This window comes from Marmota flaviventris, chromosome 6 (genome assembly GCF_047511675.1).
Source record: "Marmota flaviventris isolate mMarFla1 chromosome 6, mMarFla1.hap1, whole genome shotgun sequence".
Classification (NCBI taxonomy): domain Eukaryota; kingdom Metazoa; phylum Chordata; class Mammalia; order Rodentia; family Sciuridae; genus Marmota; species Marmota flaviventris.
In genome coordinates this window covers 112,114,085-112,130,175 of record NC_092503.1, presented here as the reverse complement: position 1 = coordinate 112,130,175, position 16,091 = coordinate 112,114,085, and the positions used below count along the sequence as shown (strand labels likewise).

The following is a 16,091-nucleotide window of genomic DNA, read 5'->3' as shown; positions in this document are numbered from 1 at the left end:
CTGGGGTCATGAGTAGCTTGGGGGTGGTAAAGTGGACCACAGAGCATCTCAGGTTGTTAGAGTAGGGACCCTTACCCGTCACCTATGCTCCATTACCACTGCCACCCCCTCTAGAGGGAAGCTGTGAAGTCACTCCAAGCTCTCAGGAAGACAGAGCCCATCTCCAAGCCTCAGCTCAGGACCCATTTCACTTAGAATCTCAGGGACCCACCAGGGAACCTCATGGCCCCTCCATATCTATCAGGGTGAGACCTGTCCTGATTCCCACTCTGCCATTCCCTGAGACCCACGACTACTTCCAGGACACAAGAAAACTCCAAAAACATCAGGCTGGCATATATGGGGTACTGTTTATTATTAGGGAAGGTCCACTAAGAATGGTACACTGCATAGAGGAAGGACAGAGGGCCCCAGGCAAGGTGGGGCCAGGAGGAGGACGGGAGCCCAGGTGTCCAGGAGGAAAGTCTAGGCGGCAGTGGCAAAGCCCACCCTGTTGTTGGCCATGTCAAAGACGGAATAGTAGGACCTGAGGAAGACGTCCCCAAGAATCCAAAAGGGCTGGCCATTTCCTGAGGACATGTAGGTGGCTTCCAGTCCAACTGAGCAGTAGCCATTCTCCTGCTCAACAGAGAAAGGCAGCACTCATTCATTTGGTCACACATGGCCTGGCCACTGCTAGCCTGAGCCTGGTCAAGGGCACACATTTGGAGATGAGCAGGTCAAGGACTGGCCCTGAAGGCTCATAGACAAGGTGGTGTATCACAAGAGGGGCTGGTGGGAGGGATTTCCCAGTGGTAAACACAGGTTGTAGTGGCCTGTGCAGGGTCACCTATCCCCATGCTGGGTATCTTTTCTTGCTAAAGCTCCCTTCTGTTCCTCATTGGCAAAAGCAGAATGGTGGTTCAGCTTAGAGTAAAGCTAGCTTGCATTCAGACTTTGCCTTCACCCTCATCATCTGTGCAGCTGGATCAGCTATTGAACCTCTCTGAACCTCCAGGTTTTCATTTGTAAAACAGAAAGAGAATCTCCCCATCAAATGCTGTGACAATTCCCTTCACCTAAAAGGAAGCCTAGGCACCGGGATTCACTCATGGGCTAGCCCTAGACAGAGCCCCTCTCCACTGATTAAGAGACTGATTGATCATGGGTGACACTCTTCTGGTGGGGATAATCCCAGGTGGCATGAGTTGGGAAATGGCACAGGGCCAGATGGGGCTTTTCTAGCTGCACCTGCTCCTCCACCCCAGTGGCTCAGCCAGGGACCAGGACTTACATTGAGGATGTAGGCAGAGGGCGGCAGAGGGAACTGCACCCCGTTGATGACGAAGGTGAAAGTGGGCAGGTTCTGGACGTCATTACAGTTCACGAAAAACTGCAGAGAAACAGGTTCTTCCAGGTCCCCTCATTCCCCATCCTAGAGCAACTGCTAAGCACCCCGGATGCCCAAGACCTCTTTTTGGAGCAGAGGGCACAGTTCAGGGCAAATGATATGTAGGTACTGCATGGGTGTCACGTGCACTGCTAGAGTGGGTGACATCTGGAGAGACCTGATAATGTCCCACACCAAAGTCGCTCCTCCTTCCTGAATGGCCCCTCTGAGAGGTTGAATCACTGCCCTTTCCCTAAAGGTGTCCTTTGAAATCACACAGCCATGTGCAAAAACTGGACCAGGGCTCCCTCCCCTTATGGGGAGGGCTAATTAGGTGACCATTTCATTTGCCAGGACACACGGGAGCAAGGGGGCATAGCTGTGTGGAGGAGAGGGAGGAGTGGATTGAGGGTTGTCCCTTGTTATTACTTGCTTGACCCCAAGTTTCACTCACAGGGACCCACAATACAGAAACAACAAACACTACTGGGCTGACCTTTCATGGACAGGGCACATCCACACCACACCCACCTGTCCATACTCATCCTCCTGGGCCCCTATAGCTTGCAGAAGGGAGCTCAGGTACTGCTGGGGCACGGTGAGCAGAGAGGTTCCTGTGTCCACCATGGCCTGGCAGCCCTGGGAGCACCAGCCAGAAGCCTCTTCCCCAACATAGAACCTGGGTGGCAAGAAGAGGGCAGCCTCAGCCCGACCAGGACAGGGCAGCCAGGGGGGACCTTCCCGCCACAGGGGAGCAAGCCACCCGATGAAGATGAGCACCCCCAAGGGCCATTGCAGCTTGTTCCCTTCCTCACATTCCCTCTGAGTCTGTGCAGGGTCACCTGAAGGACCCAGGAATATATTCTGAAAACTTCAAGGAAGTTTTGAGAAGCACTGAAAACCAAGGTTGTCGTGATTGTTGTAAGGACGAGGAACAAATTAGTTGTCCCACACACCTCAGGTTCTAATCTGTAGGGTCCTGTGTGATTAGACAGGAGCTTCTCCAGTACTTGGGATTCCATATGTGCCCCCCCTACCCCTTTCTCGAGACCCAGGGTTGATGCCCCTGTGGAGGACAGCTGAGGCTCTGGGAAGGACAGGCCACAGGAGTCCTTGGTGGGAGCCTAGATGTGTGCGTGCCATGGGTGCCCAGAAGCCAGATCCAAGGAAGGTACACCCACCCAGACTCACTCCTCGATGCCGATCTGCCAGTAGAGCTCCCGGGTGACAGGAGCCCAGAAGATTCTGCCCTGTGTACAGGCTCTCGTCCACACCTCCAAAGATGACTGCTCCTCCGTCCTCAGATCCCCCTTGGCTGCAGGACACACAGGGAAGGGGGAAGTGAAGGAGAGGTTAAGGAAGGGGACACACATATTGAGAAGTCACCTTCACAGGGAAAGATCTCCTCCCCAGGATTCGGATGGGGGTGTCCTGAGAACAAGGCCATGTGTTCCCACAGCCCCTGAATGGCGCTGCCCCAACTGCATGCTACAGAGCACCCACACTGTGCTGCCTTCTGCCTCTGAATTCATGCCATTGCTGGACCTTGTCACCAGGAGCCCTACTGAAACCCAAATTTGTTCTTTTCTGCTGCAAATAGACAGAGGCAAGGCTTTGGTGAAAGGAAGGGAAATAGGCCATGTTTCTTCCAGAAGCCTCCCCTGAGTGGCAGCAGAGTGGGTGGCACCTGGGGTTATGGGTAGAAGTATGAACAGGCCAAAGGAGTCCCCAGGGTTAGTGACAGGGCCAATGTGTTGAAAGCAGGATAAGGAGACCAAGCCACAGCAAGAAGATGGAACTGACTCTAGACGTAGAGAGGAAGAAAGCTGGTCAGCAAGAGAGAAAAGCCAGGCCCAGGGCCTCCTGACCTGGCCTCCTGTGGGGGCTGGGGGGACAGTGGGTGAGGAGTCAGTCCAGGGCCTAGACCAGAAGACTCCAAGACCTAGAAGGACACAAGCAGGAGGAGAGGCAGCAGGTCACTGTACAGAGAGGCCTCAGGGAGAAGCACAGGTGAGGAACTGGGCTCTCGGGGCCCAGAGCAGGAGGCAGGCCCAAGACATGGGGAATTAGAGCAGCGACACCCGGGAGAAGTTCAGACTGAAGAAGCAGAGACCATCCTGCCTAGGAAGGCAAAGGGTCGTGAGAGTGGACTGGGGCAGGGGCAGGGGACCAGGAGAGTCAGAGCCCAGGAGCTGAGGCTCTGAACAAGTGTGGCCCAGCCACCCCCTGCTGGGAGGTCTCCACACCCCAAGGGATCAGGGCTTGGTACAGGGCAGGACTTAGGGACCCGCAGGGCAGTCTCTCACTTGCTGAGGTAGACGCTGAACATGGGGCTGGACAGGGCGTCCACCCGCAGCATGCCCTGCAGGGCTGTGGTGGCCCCACCCATGGACAGGGCAGGGTAGGCCAGGCCCATGACGCCATCGAACTGCGCATAGACAAAATTGGTACCCGGCTCTTGCTCACTCAGGCCGAACTCCTGGTTGGGGACCTGGATGCTCTCAACCTGTGGGGAGAAGACACACTGGAGTGGAAGTGACACTTCTGACTGCATCTATGTCCTCCTGCCCCATGCCACCAGAGACCCTCCATGGTCTTTCCTCCTCCTTCCTCCTCTGGCCCATCTGCCCACTTCTCCACAGGCATCCCAACTGTCACTTCTCTTCCAAGGGCCTCCTTCACTGTAGCCTCCCACCCCCACACCTCTGCCCCCCAGTTCTGAGCTCCTGAAAAAAGGCACTCTCTGACTGGTCACTCTGGTGCCCCATCCCTGGATAGAACAAGGACATCTAAGTCTCCACCCTCTCACACTCCCCCATCCAGGGTGGGGGTGGCAGCTGGAGCACTCACAGTCAGGGTGTCATAGCCAAAGAAGCCACTGAGGCTGCCACTGCCATACTGCAGGGAGAAGGTCTGCCCGTTGGTGGAGAAGGTGGAGGACTTGCTGGGGTTGAAGCGAGGGTGTGTGGCTGCAGGAGGGAGCCATGGAGGCCAGGGGTGAGCAGAGGGCTGCCTGGCTCTCAGGCTCATGGGCTGCACCCCTGCCTGGCCCTCAGCCTAAGCTCCCAGCCTGAGGCATCAGCACCTCCACCTGGTCACCAAGGCAGGGGCTGACAGCCTTGGCCCCTGGCTCATAGTATTTGGAAGTCATTGGCCAGAAAGCCCATGTTTCACAGGTAATTGGATGCCTGGATGATGACCACCCTGTAAGCAGGTGCCCTAGACTCCACCTCTATCTCTACCCCAGTAAAAACTGGCACAAAGCCTAGTGGGAAATGCTCATCCAATGAGGAGTGGGAGGGAGACCTAGAGAGAAATCCACTCAGCCCAATCTTGATTTGTCCAGGACTTGGGCATCCTGGGTGAAGGTGGCATAGGGTGTGCCCATGGTGGACAGAGATGTCCGCAGTCCAACCGCAAGGTTTTGGAATGAATCAGGGCAGCCTTAAAACTGAAGATCCTCTGTCTCCCTAAATGACTCCAGGACAGGGACCACATCCAGCATAGTTGTGGTCAGTCCCTGGAGACACTCAGGGAGAAGCTAGTGGATAGGAGAGTGGAGGGCGAGGCACAGAGTGGACAGTGTCCTGAGGGGAGGAGCAGCACTGCCCGGTGAGCAGGAGAGGGTGGAGCAGAATGAACTGGAGGGGGTGAGGTGGACGGCAGAGATGAAGGGGTCCATCCTGACACGAGGCAAGGCAAGGGGCCACCCTGGAGCAGGGCCAGCCTCCTCCCTCTGGCTTCTTGATGCCCTGAGACCCTAAACAAGTCCCTGGTCCTCCTCAGGAGTGAGCACCCTTCCCTGCCTGCATCCCTGGACATGCCAGTGCCCAGCCCTGCCCAGGGGCCCTCCCTGCCCAGCCCAGCACTCACTGCAGGCCTGGCTCTGGCAGTAGACCGAGGGCACCCACAGGTTGGAGGAGCCAGTGTCAAACAGGACCAGGAAGTTCTGGGGTGGAGTCCCGATGCTGATCTCACCAAAGTAGGCAGCCTGGGGAGCCATGGGGACAGCTGTGAGCATTAGGGGGACCCAGGGGCCAGGCTTCTTCATGGGAGAGCAGGCAGGATGCCCTGCCCTACAGTACCACCAGAAGCCAGGGTCCCAAACACACAGGTCTCAGTTCCAGCCTGCCCAGGGCAGCCACGTGGTCTCTGTGGGTCAGCTGCCAGGTCAGCTGGGGCCCTCCCCATGCTCTGCCCATTGGGCCACTCTCAGCAAGGTGGCCCAGGCTGGCAGGACTGGGAGAAGGGAGCAGCCTCATAGTGGGAGGCCAGGGAGACCCCAGCTTTGGCAGCAGGGACAGGGACACCTAGATACTAGGACTCACATCCATGTAGGTCATGGGCTCATAGAGCACGCTGAAGTCGCTGAAGCGGTACTTCTGAGCGGGGTCGTACTTGTGGGTCTTCAGGAAGTCCCCCAGCAAGCCCTTTTCCCTCATGGTCTGACGCATAGTCTTCATTTTCCTCAGGGGGACCCTAGGGGAGGCTGGGTGTCAGGGCAGGGCCCCCCTCCTTCCTCTACCTTCTCATTTCTTCTCTCCCTGATGTTCTCCCTCGCCTCCTTCCCTCTTCCTCTTCTTTCTTTCCTTCTCTACTTCTTTCAACTTCACTCAGCACTTGCTCCATCATTTGGGAAACAATGAACTTCCCTCATGCCTGCCCTCAGCCCCTCTCAGGGGTCCTGCTCCTGCCCTGGCCTCTGCTTTCAGAGACCCTGAAAATACTTCCCATGAAGGGGAGAGGGACTTGGGACGCTGGGACTTTACACCTTCCAGAGGATGTCTGCTGATATTTGTTCTTTTGTTGTTTAAGGGTCAGGTCTGGGATGAGACTCAGTGGGAGAACATTTGCTGAGCATGTGTCTGACCTGGGGGCAGTCACCAGAAACATGAAAAGACAAAACTAAAATAAAATAGTTCTCAGAGATACCAAAGCTCACCCCAAAGTGTGTCCCTTCCTGTGGTGCACTCAAGCACCTGGTACTGCCTATGAGACACACCGTGGAGTAGGGGAGCAGCAATTGTCCCCTAATATTTTCAATCTGCAACTAATTGAATGTGTGACTATAAAGCTGCACACAGGAAAGGCCCTCTGCACTCTTCCCTAGTGGCCCAGCAGGCAGGGTGGCAGGCGGGGACTCCTGCTGTCCCCTGAGCTAGATCACCTGCTCCATCCTGAATTTTCAACACCTCATATTATAGTGATTTACAGGAATTGGTGTCTTTGCTAATTTGATCTTGGCTTCTTCCAGCAAATTTGAGGTCTCAGGAAAGTTTTTGGAGAGATTATCTCTCTCCTCTAGAAAGGATGTTACCTTCTGTAGGAAGAAACCACACCCATCTTGCAAAGGCCTGCTTGGGCATAGTCACCCTACTCTCTGCTTCAGGACCATCTTCTCCCCTCAGTCTGGGGAGGGAGGAGGCTTTTGCCTTGACTAGCAGCTCCTGAGGCCAGGCTCTGTCTGCTCCCAGCTGAGTCCTGCCCAGCTCCAGCAGGGGCAGCCTTCCCTGCCCCAACAGGGAATCCCGCTCAGACACAGCTGCTGCCCCCTGACTAGCTGCTCCATACAGGGCTGCAGGCTTCCTGAGGTTCCCTGCACCCACAGCCAGGCCCACACTCACTTGACAGGTATAGTTGATGCCTCCAAGACCAGGAGGCAGACCAAGGCCACCACCATCCACTTCATGATGCCGATTCCCAGCTGGTCACAGAGCAAGCGCCACTCTGAGATCCACAGTCGCACTGGAGTGAAGACTTCAGCACTCCCTTTTTATACCCCCTGGATGTGGCCGAGTCCCTCCCTCCGTGCCCTGGGCAAGCATGACCCCAACCAGGGTGTCCCCTGTACACCATGTAGCCATTGTTACTGTGTTTTTCCCCCTGGACCATGGCCACAGCTGACTTTTCAACTTGTTGACTTTGAATTCAACAGCAGAGGCCAGGAGGTACGGGTGATAAGACAGAACCAAGTAGCCATAAGATGGAGTGGCAGAGCTGCTCCTCCTCCAGGAACCAGTGGTTGGTGTGGGCATTTTGGGGTGAGGGCCACAAAGAGGCAGAAATAGAGAAAGGGGCATAGGAAAGTAGGCAGGTTTCTACCCCAGCTAGCCTTGACATTGGGGATCACAGGATCTTTGTTATGGGCACTCTCCTGTGTGCTAAAGGCAGCTTCACACCATCCTGGTGGCTGCCCACCAGGTGCCAGGAGCAGTCCCTGAGCTGTAACAATCAGAAATGTGTCTAGTGGTTACCTATCATCCCCCAGTAGGGATGACATTATTGAGAACTGTGTGCTTAAGCGATGCCCTTGGTGGTCTGACTCAAGTCCTGGCTCCCAGCACCCCAACACCTTGGGGATGGAATTGGGGTGTGTGTGGGTCAATAGGTAGCATGCTGATGAGGACATGTTGGTAACAAGGCATTTTTGATGCTGTAGATGGGGCTGGAGACCAGTGGCAGAAGTCACTGACTGGGGGAGTCTTCTGAGGCTTTCCAGATCCATCAGGGGACTTGGAGAAACCCTCAGCACATGCCCAGGTCACACTCACAGGATACGCCATCTGGGCATTGGCCATTCCTCGGACAGCAGAGTGAAGAAAAACCTGGAGCGGGGCATGAGTGGAAGGCCACCCCTTCTTCACTGTCTCTCCCTACACCCCCTGCAACTCTGCCCTGACCTAGTTCTCCTGGGAGGGCTCTGTGTCCCCCATCGCCCTTCACCAAGCGCTGGACTGCCCTTGTCTGGCCCAGGTCTGGTTTATCCTGTCCCTCTCTCCATCATCTGGGGCTCCCACAGCCATCCCCCCACCTCCCCTACCCCTCACGGCCACCTCCCCCTCTGCCCATCTACAGTCTTCCCAAGGCTGAGCTGACCTGAAGCTGGACTGCCAACTCTCCATATTGGGGGACTGGAAAAAGTCCTCATGCCAGCACCCTCTCTGCCACTTTGTACCCAGCACTCAGGGCTCCAAACAGATTGATCACACCTTTGGGCCCCAGGCAGAAGGCCAGGGCCACACCTGCCAATCAAAGACAGCATCTGGCCAGCAGGGGATTTTCCACTCTGGCCACCACTGCCCACTGCCTATCCAGACCTGGGCATCCTCCCCAGGCCTCATGATGGGGGAGGCAGGGAAGGAACTAGAGTGTGCCCAGTTCTCCCAGAGAGGGAGGTCCCTGCCTGATGGTTGTCAATGTCAACTCAGGTCCCTTCCTCCCTGCAGTCCCCAGAGCTATGTGGGACTCCGGAGAGGAAGGCAAGGTGGGGAGCATTTCCCCTGAGCTGGGCATCCCCACATCCAGAAGAGAAGGAAAAAGAGTCATAGGATCCTTGGATTCCTGCTAAGTCCATGGAATGCCCCAACCTCGGGAGACCTACTAGAGCCTAGCATGAGGTTCCAGGGACCCTTCTTCCTTTGGTAGGATACCAGGGGTCAGGCTAGCCTTCCCCAGGCCCAGTGACACCACATCCCTTCTGAGTGTCCCTGGCTTCAGCATCAGGATAGGCATCCTGCTCAGCAGCCTGGCCCTGAGGATCTGCAGTCCCTCCCACCCACCTGTTCCTCCTGTCAGTCTCCTGGGAGACCCAGGTGGCCTACTTCCTCCCCTCCCCTCTCCTGTCCCACCACCCACCCTCCATACACCAAAGACTCACACTTTGACATGTCTGGCATCTGCAGTGTCCGAAGGCACCTGAGAAGTCCTCCTGGGCCACCTCTGACCCCACACTAAAGCCCAAGGAGGCCTGACCTGCTGGCTCCCACCCGAGTTCATCTTCTCCCCCAGACACCACACAGCAGCGCATGGTGCTGGGTCTCCAGTGTCTAGTCTTGGACCTCCTCTCCACGGACCAAATCCTCCCAAGTGTAGAGACTGGGCCTTCCACATCTCCGTGTCCAGCTCTGGGCTTAGGAAATCAGTAGGGTTGATGGAGCCCAGGGGATGTTCTCGTTGAAGTTCTGCTACACCCCACACCCTATTATCCCAGGGTGTACACTTCCTCCTAATGACCCAAACTGCTCTCCTGGGAGACCTTGACCCAGAGGGGATCTCAGGGCCACCGGCTGCTGGTCTCCAGGAATGAGGCAATTCTTGTGCATGCCCTTGTCTCATTTCCTTTCAGCCTCGTCTTCCTCAAAGTTTGTCATAAGCACTGTGTGCAGTGGCTTCAATCCCAGCAGCTCAGGAGACTGAGGCAGGAGGATTGCAATTTTGAGGCCAGACTCACCAATGTAATGAAACCTTGTACAACTAGTAACAGCCTCTTTGAAAATAAATATCAAATAATAATTTTTAAAAAGCTCATTGGTAAATCACTATGAGTTCAATCCACAATTTAAAAAAAACAACATTATAGTCTCCTGTGGCTAACTAAATGAAGTCCAGGCTTGTCAGTAGACCCTGCAGGATGCTCTCCATCTTTCCTGCCAAGTGCCTAAGCTCTTCTTCCACTGTGCACATGCCTTTCTGCCAGGAGGCCTGGTATTCTCCTGCCTCCATGCTCTGACCTCCATCTGAAAGACCCTTCCCAAAGGCACCTACCCGGAAACTCACCTCACCCTTCAAGACCCAAGCCTTCCCCATGTGCTCACCTACTCTTGCACTGACCCCTCAAAAGTGGAGAATGTTGATTGTCTTCCCGTGGTGTCTACTTCATAACAGCTTATATCCCCTTCACTTGCCCAACATGTACCTCAAAGAGTCCTCTTTCTGCTGTGACCCCTTTACCAGCTCAAAGACATCTGTTAAAATGACACTGAAAGCTCGGAGTCACTCTTAAAGTATAACAAGCACATAGCACGCAAACTATCACTGCCCATCCTTCACCCAAGCCAGACATCACTAATCAATTGTGTTGCTCTAACCCCAGTGTTCAGAAAGCCTTAGAATCTTTTTTATTTTGATTTTTTTTTATTGTTGTAGGTGGACAGTGCCGCAGTCCGGCTGCAGCAAAATAACCGGGGGGCGACGAGCAACTTGTGTACATTGATACAGCGGGAGTGGGAGCCGTTTATTGTAGGACCGGAGGGGTATTTATACATTCCACACAGCTTATCTTAATTAACATAAACTAGATACAGCAGTCAACCAATAAGAAATCTTCACACTTAATGGCTCGCTGGCATTACTTCACAAACCACTCCCTCTGGCAAAATGCCAGGCACCATCTTGACTTGTTTACAGACTCTAACATTTGCCAGGCGCCATCCTGACTTGTTTACAGACCCTAACAGGACAGCATGCCCTTGTTGGTTTAGTTTTGTTTATGAGGTGCTTAGGATTGAACCCAGTGTCTCATACATACTAGGCAAGTCCTCTGCCACTGAGATACAGCCCCAGCCCTAGAATCTTTTTAATATATTTTTAAAATTTGTTCTAGTTAGTTACACATGACAGTAAAATGAATTTTGACACAGCATATATAAATGGAATATAACTTCTCATTCATCTGTTTGTACATGATGTACACAGGTCACGTAAATCAACTACACACCTACGGTAATAAAGTCCGATTCATTCTACCATCATTTCTGCCCCTGCCTGCTCCCCTCCCTTCACTCCTCTCTGTCTAGTCCAAAATACCTCTATGCTCCCCCACCCCATTGTGAGTTAGCATCTGCATATCAGGGAAAATATTCGACCTTTGGTTCTATGGGATTGGCTTATTTGGCTTATCATGATATTCTCCAGTTCCTTCCATTTACCCACAAATGCCATAATTTCATTCTTCTATAAGCAAGTCTTAGAATCTTTCCCCATCTGGTGTTCCATGACGATCTTTCAATCCTTCATAAAGTGAAAGTCTCCAAGTCATTTAATGTAGTTTATTTTTTTAAACTCTAGATACTTAATTTCATTTAGATTCTCTCTCTCTCTCTCTCTCTCTCTCTCTCTCTCTCTATATATATATATATATATATATATATATATATATATATATATGTGTGTGTGTGTGTGTGTGTGTGTGTGTGTGTGTGTATCTTGTTAAAAACTATCAAGGCAGGGCTGGGCATAGCTCCATGGCAGAGCACAGGCATAGCATGCTTGATGCCATGGGTTCCACCCCCACCACCTTCCCAAAAAATAAATAAATAAAGTTTTTAAAATAGTAAGGACTCTTCAAAGTGCAGCTGCTTGCTCCTTCCTTCATTATCTTGCAGACCTTATTGTGCACACTTAGACTTGAATTTCACTGAGGTCAGTGTGTAAACACAACTTGCTCTGCTCTTATCACACAGGACTGTGGCATGTGCACCTTTCCATGCATTAAGATATGCCACTTCCTTATCACTTAACACTTGCAGAGGTTACCTGGTGCTCTCTCCTGCTGGCCCTAGGCACTGGGTTGTATCCAGTTCTCACTGCTGTCAGCAACACCTGGGCTCACACCTGACACTCATCAAAGGAGTAAAGTGCTGAGCTCCCCATGACAGAGACATCCCAGCAGAGGCTGAAGGGGCACCTCTTGAGAGCTCTCCTGTCGTGGGTGTGAGTTTGGGCAAGGATTCTCTGTTTCCCTGTGCATTCTAACCCTGAGATTGTCCACTAAACTCTGGGGACAATTATTCAATAACCTTAAGTCTTTCTCAGTTATCTATGTGCATGTTTAATTCAGGTTTCAGGTATTTTCTTGGGTTTTTGGTTTTTCCTTAAGTGTTGGTGTGTGTTTTATATTTTCACCACTACTTCATCCAGACAAACTGGTAACATACCAGACCTGAGATTTTGTTTTTCTCAAGCTCAAGGGTATACACTATTAAATGTTGACATAACTCTAGAGTCACAGAGAGTTGTGATATAGTGAGGAGGGTCCCTCTTAATTTTCATGCAGGACCCTCTAATGTTAACTCACAAAAATGTGCCCTGGTCACATCAGGAATTTACCCTGATATAATGCTACAGACCTAATCTAAATGTCACTATTTGTGCCACAAATGCCCTTTTTCTGGTCCAGAATCCTGTCTAGGTTCCCACATTGCTCTTGGTGATCATTTCATTCTCCTTCCATCTGTGCCAGCTCCTTGGTTTTCTGTCCCTTGTGACCTTGTGACTTTTTGTTGTCCTGACCAGTCCCTTTGTAGTCTGCCCCTGGCTGTAGGTGATGCTGGTGTTTTCTCATGGTGAGGTTGAGGGGGGTGTTTGGAGAATGCTGCAGAGGGGATGAGCCCTCTGTGGGCACCCTGTCCGGATGGCGTGATGTCCAGGTGTCCTGTTCCTGCCCACTTAGACTCCGTCCCTTGGTTAAGGTGGGTTCTGGCAGGTTTCTCGCCTGCCAACTTACTGTTGTGCTTAGTCATTAATAAGAGTCTTCTGGGGAGATGAGTGGAGACTGTGCTGACCTCCTGCTTCTCCTCATCTCCTGCTCTGGGTGTAATAGCTGTTAACGATTTTGCCTAAAACATTCATTACAAAGGTGTTTGCCTAGTGGTGATTTTCTACCTCCATCATTCCTTCTGCACTGATGAGATTTCTACTGTAAGCAAGAAGTGGACCTGAGGTTTTAGAATGGGCTCCTGCCCTCCTGGAAAAACACCCCATCCCAGAGGGCAGGCCGGGCAGGGTGCTTTGTATTTAATGAATCATGCAACCATCTTGACAATCCCACAGAAAGGCTGACTTGTCTCCTTCTATAGAGGAGTCTGTTTTATTTGAACCTGAAACATCTGAAAATAAATCGCTCTATGTATAACTAAGAAATATAAAGACTGGTTGTTTTTCTCTGCTCTATTGATGAACCTCACCTTGCTCAAAGTCTGGCTTTGGTGGGAAGGAGACTGGTTAGATGGAGGCCCCTGAACCCAGCTCCAGCCTCAGCAAGGGACTTGGGGGTGGAGCCTGAGGATGGACTGGCCTCTGGTGTGCTCCTAGGTGTTTTCTGGTTCTCATTTTTGCTTTACTTCTGTAAATTTGTGATGTGGCAAGAGAGCTGGCTGGCTTTCTCTGTGGAACTAACCAGTAACATCTGAGTTTCCCATTTCCAGAGACAAGAATGAAATAAAAATTCCTCGGAAATTTCTCTGACTTGGATGGGGAGGCCCATGCCTGTCATCCAGCAAGTCGTGAGGCTGAGGCAGGAGACGGCAAGTTCCAGGCCAGCCTCAGCCATGTAAGCAATTCAGTGAGACCTTGTCAAGTTAAAAGTAAAAAAATCCTGTGGATGTGGCAAAGTGGTAGAGCATCCCTGGATTAAACCCTTACTACCATTAAAAAAAAAAAAAAAGGACTTTTCTTGCAGGCACCCAGTCCTGTCCCATCAGTCCTGGGCAGCAGGTAGGATCATACAAGAAGTTGGAAGCTCCCTCAGGAGCATTTGAAGGGTATGGACAGGACTCCTCAGAAGAAATATGTCCCCAGAAGAATGAAGAGTGTTCCTGGACAGTGTCAGAGATGTCCACACAGATTGTTTTCTGATGACACATGGAGCCTACTTCTCTTTGCTGAGCCCTCTCAGCACATATGGAAGGACTTGAGTGTGACATGGGACGAACTTGACTTAGAAGACCCATCTCCACCACTTGAGGTTTCTTTGACCATGACAGCCCCTTGCCCTTTCCCACCCTGTGTGTGCTTGTGTGTCAAAAGGGATAACCATCTGTGCCTGCAGCACTGCTGTCCAACCCAGTGAGGCCCTGCCCAGGCCATGCCTGCCGCAGCCCTGGCTCTCAGCTGAGTCTGGGTCTTCAGATTGGGCAGGGGCTGGGGCTGGGGAGGCAAAGGCCAAAGGACTTAGGTGAGACTGAGAGTATTCATTCTGGTTCCTTTTTTTCTTTTTTGGTGTCTCTGTGTATGTGTAATACCCAGGATTGAACCCTGGGTTGCTTTACTACTTAGTTGCATCCCCAGCCCTTTTTACTATTTGACTCTGAGACAGGGTCTTGCTGGGTTTCTGGGGGGCTTGCTAAGTTGCTGTGCCTGGACCTGTCAATCCTCCTGCCTCAATGTCCCAAATTGCTAGGATTACAGGTGTGCTCCTGCCTGCCCGGCAGTATTCCACTCCCTGATTTAGGTGGGAGTGAGGTGCAGTCCTCTGGCTCATGAGAAGTCAATGTGCTGTACTCCTGATAGCTCATCTGTTTTCATGTGTATTATACTTCAACAAAAAGTGTGAAAAAATGGCATTTTTTCCTTTTTTAATCTAAATTTTATTAGTGCATTATTTGTATACAATGGTAGAACCATTGCATCATTCTCATGTATGCACATACCACTAATTGGTCAATTTATTCCCCAGTACCTCCCCTGTCCCTCCATAGATTTAAAAAAAGGGGGGGTATATCTACACAATGGAATACTACTCAGCAATAAAAGAGAATAAAATCATGGCATTTGCAGGTAAATGGATGGCATTAGAGAAGATAATGCTAAGTGATCTAGTCAATCCCAAAAAACCCAATGCTGAGTTCTGGTATAGTGATGCCACCTGCTTCACTCTTCCTGCTAAGGATTGCTTTAGCTATTCTGGGTCTCTCATTTTTTTCCAGATCAATTTCATGATTACTTTTTCTGTTTCTATGAGGAATGTCATTGGAATTTTGATCAGAATTGCTTTGGAAGTATGGTCATTCTAATAATATTAATTCTGCCTATTCAAGAGCAAGGTAGATCTTTCCATCTCCTGAGGTCTTCTTTTATTTCTTTCTTTAGGATTTTGTAATTTTCATTATATAGTTCTTTTACCTCTTTTGTTGTTGTTTGTTTGTTTGTTTTGTTTGAGAATGGGGTAGTTTTCTTCATTTCCCTGAGGATTTGTCACTGATAGATAGAAATGCCTTTGATTTATGGGTGTTGATTTTATATCCTGCAACTTTGCTGAATTCGTTTACTAGTTCTAGGAGTTTTCTGGTGGAACTTTTAGGGTCTTCCAGGTATAGAGTCATATCATCAGCAAATAGTGCCAATTTGAGTTCTTATTCCTATGTGTATAGCCAATCCCCAAAAACCAAATGCTGAATGTTTTCTTTGATATAAGGAGGCTGATTCATAGTGGGACAGGAATGGGGAGCATGAGAGGAAGAGACAAACTGTAGATAGGGCAGAGGGGTTGGAGGGGAAGGGAGGGGGCAGGGGATAATTAATGATGGTGGGATGTGATGATCATTACTATCCAAAGTACATGTATGAAGTCACGAATTGGTGTGAATATACTATGTATACAACCAGAGATATGAAAAATCATGCTCTATATATGTAATAAGAATTGTAATGCATTCTGCTTGACTTAGAAGACCCATCTCCACCACATATATATGTATAAAAACAGAATGTAATTTGGACTGTTGGTGGGGAGTGCACTGCCTCTGTGGGTTGCATTTGGTAACATGGCCACTTTCACATTATTAATTCTGCCTATCCATGAACATGGGAGTTCTTTCTATCATCAAGTGTCTTCTCCAATTTATTTTTTCAGTGTTTATAATTTTTGTTGCAGGGGATCTTTCACCTCCTTGGTTCGATTTGTTAAAGGATTATTTGCTTATTTACTTCCAATTTACTTGCTTGCCTATTTTTAAAAAATATTTATTCTTAAGTTTTAGATGGACACAATATCTCCATTTTACATTTTTGTGATTGAACCCAGTGCCTCGTGCATGCTAGGGGAGCGCTCTATCACTGAGCCACAACCCCAGCCCCGTGCCTATTATTTTTAGGCTATTGTGAATGGAATTGTGTCCCTAGGTGATTTCTTTTAGCAGATTCATTACTGGTGTACAGGAAAGCT

General features: G+C 50.7%; 1 protein-coding gene across 1 annotated transcript; it reads right to left on the bottom strand.

The window, feature by feature from the left end:
- Positions 1-465: 465 nt before the first annotated feature.
- LOC139706238 (gastricsin-like) lies at positions 466-7,058 on the bottom strand. The gene is given in 10 exon segments (XM_071613937.1): positions 466-618; positions 1,274-1,372; positions 1,901-2,048; positions 2,561-2,613; positions 2,615-2,684; positions 3,676-3,875; positions 4,220-4,338; positions 5,243-5,360; positions 5,698-5,848; positions 6,994-7,058. Coding segments are annotated over 10 exon segments (1,176 nt in total).
- Positions 7,059-16,091: the final 9,033 nt, after the last annotated feature.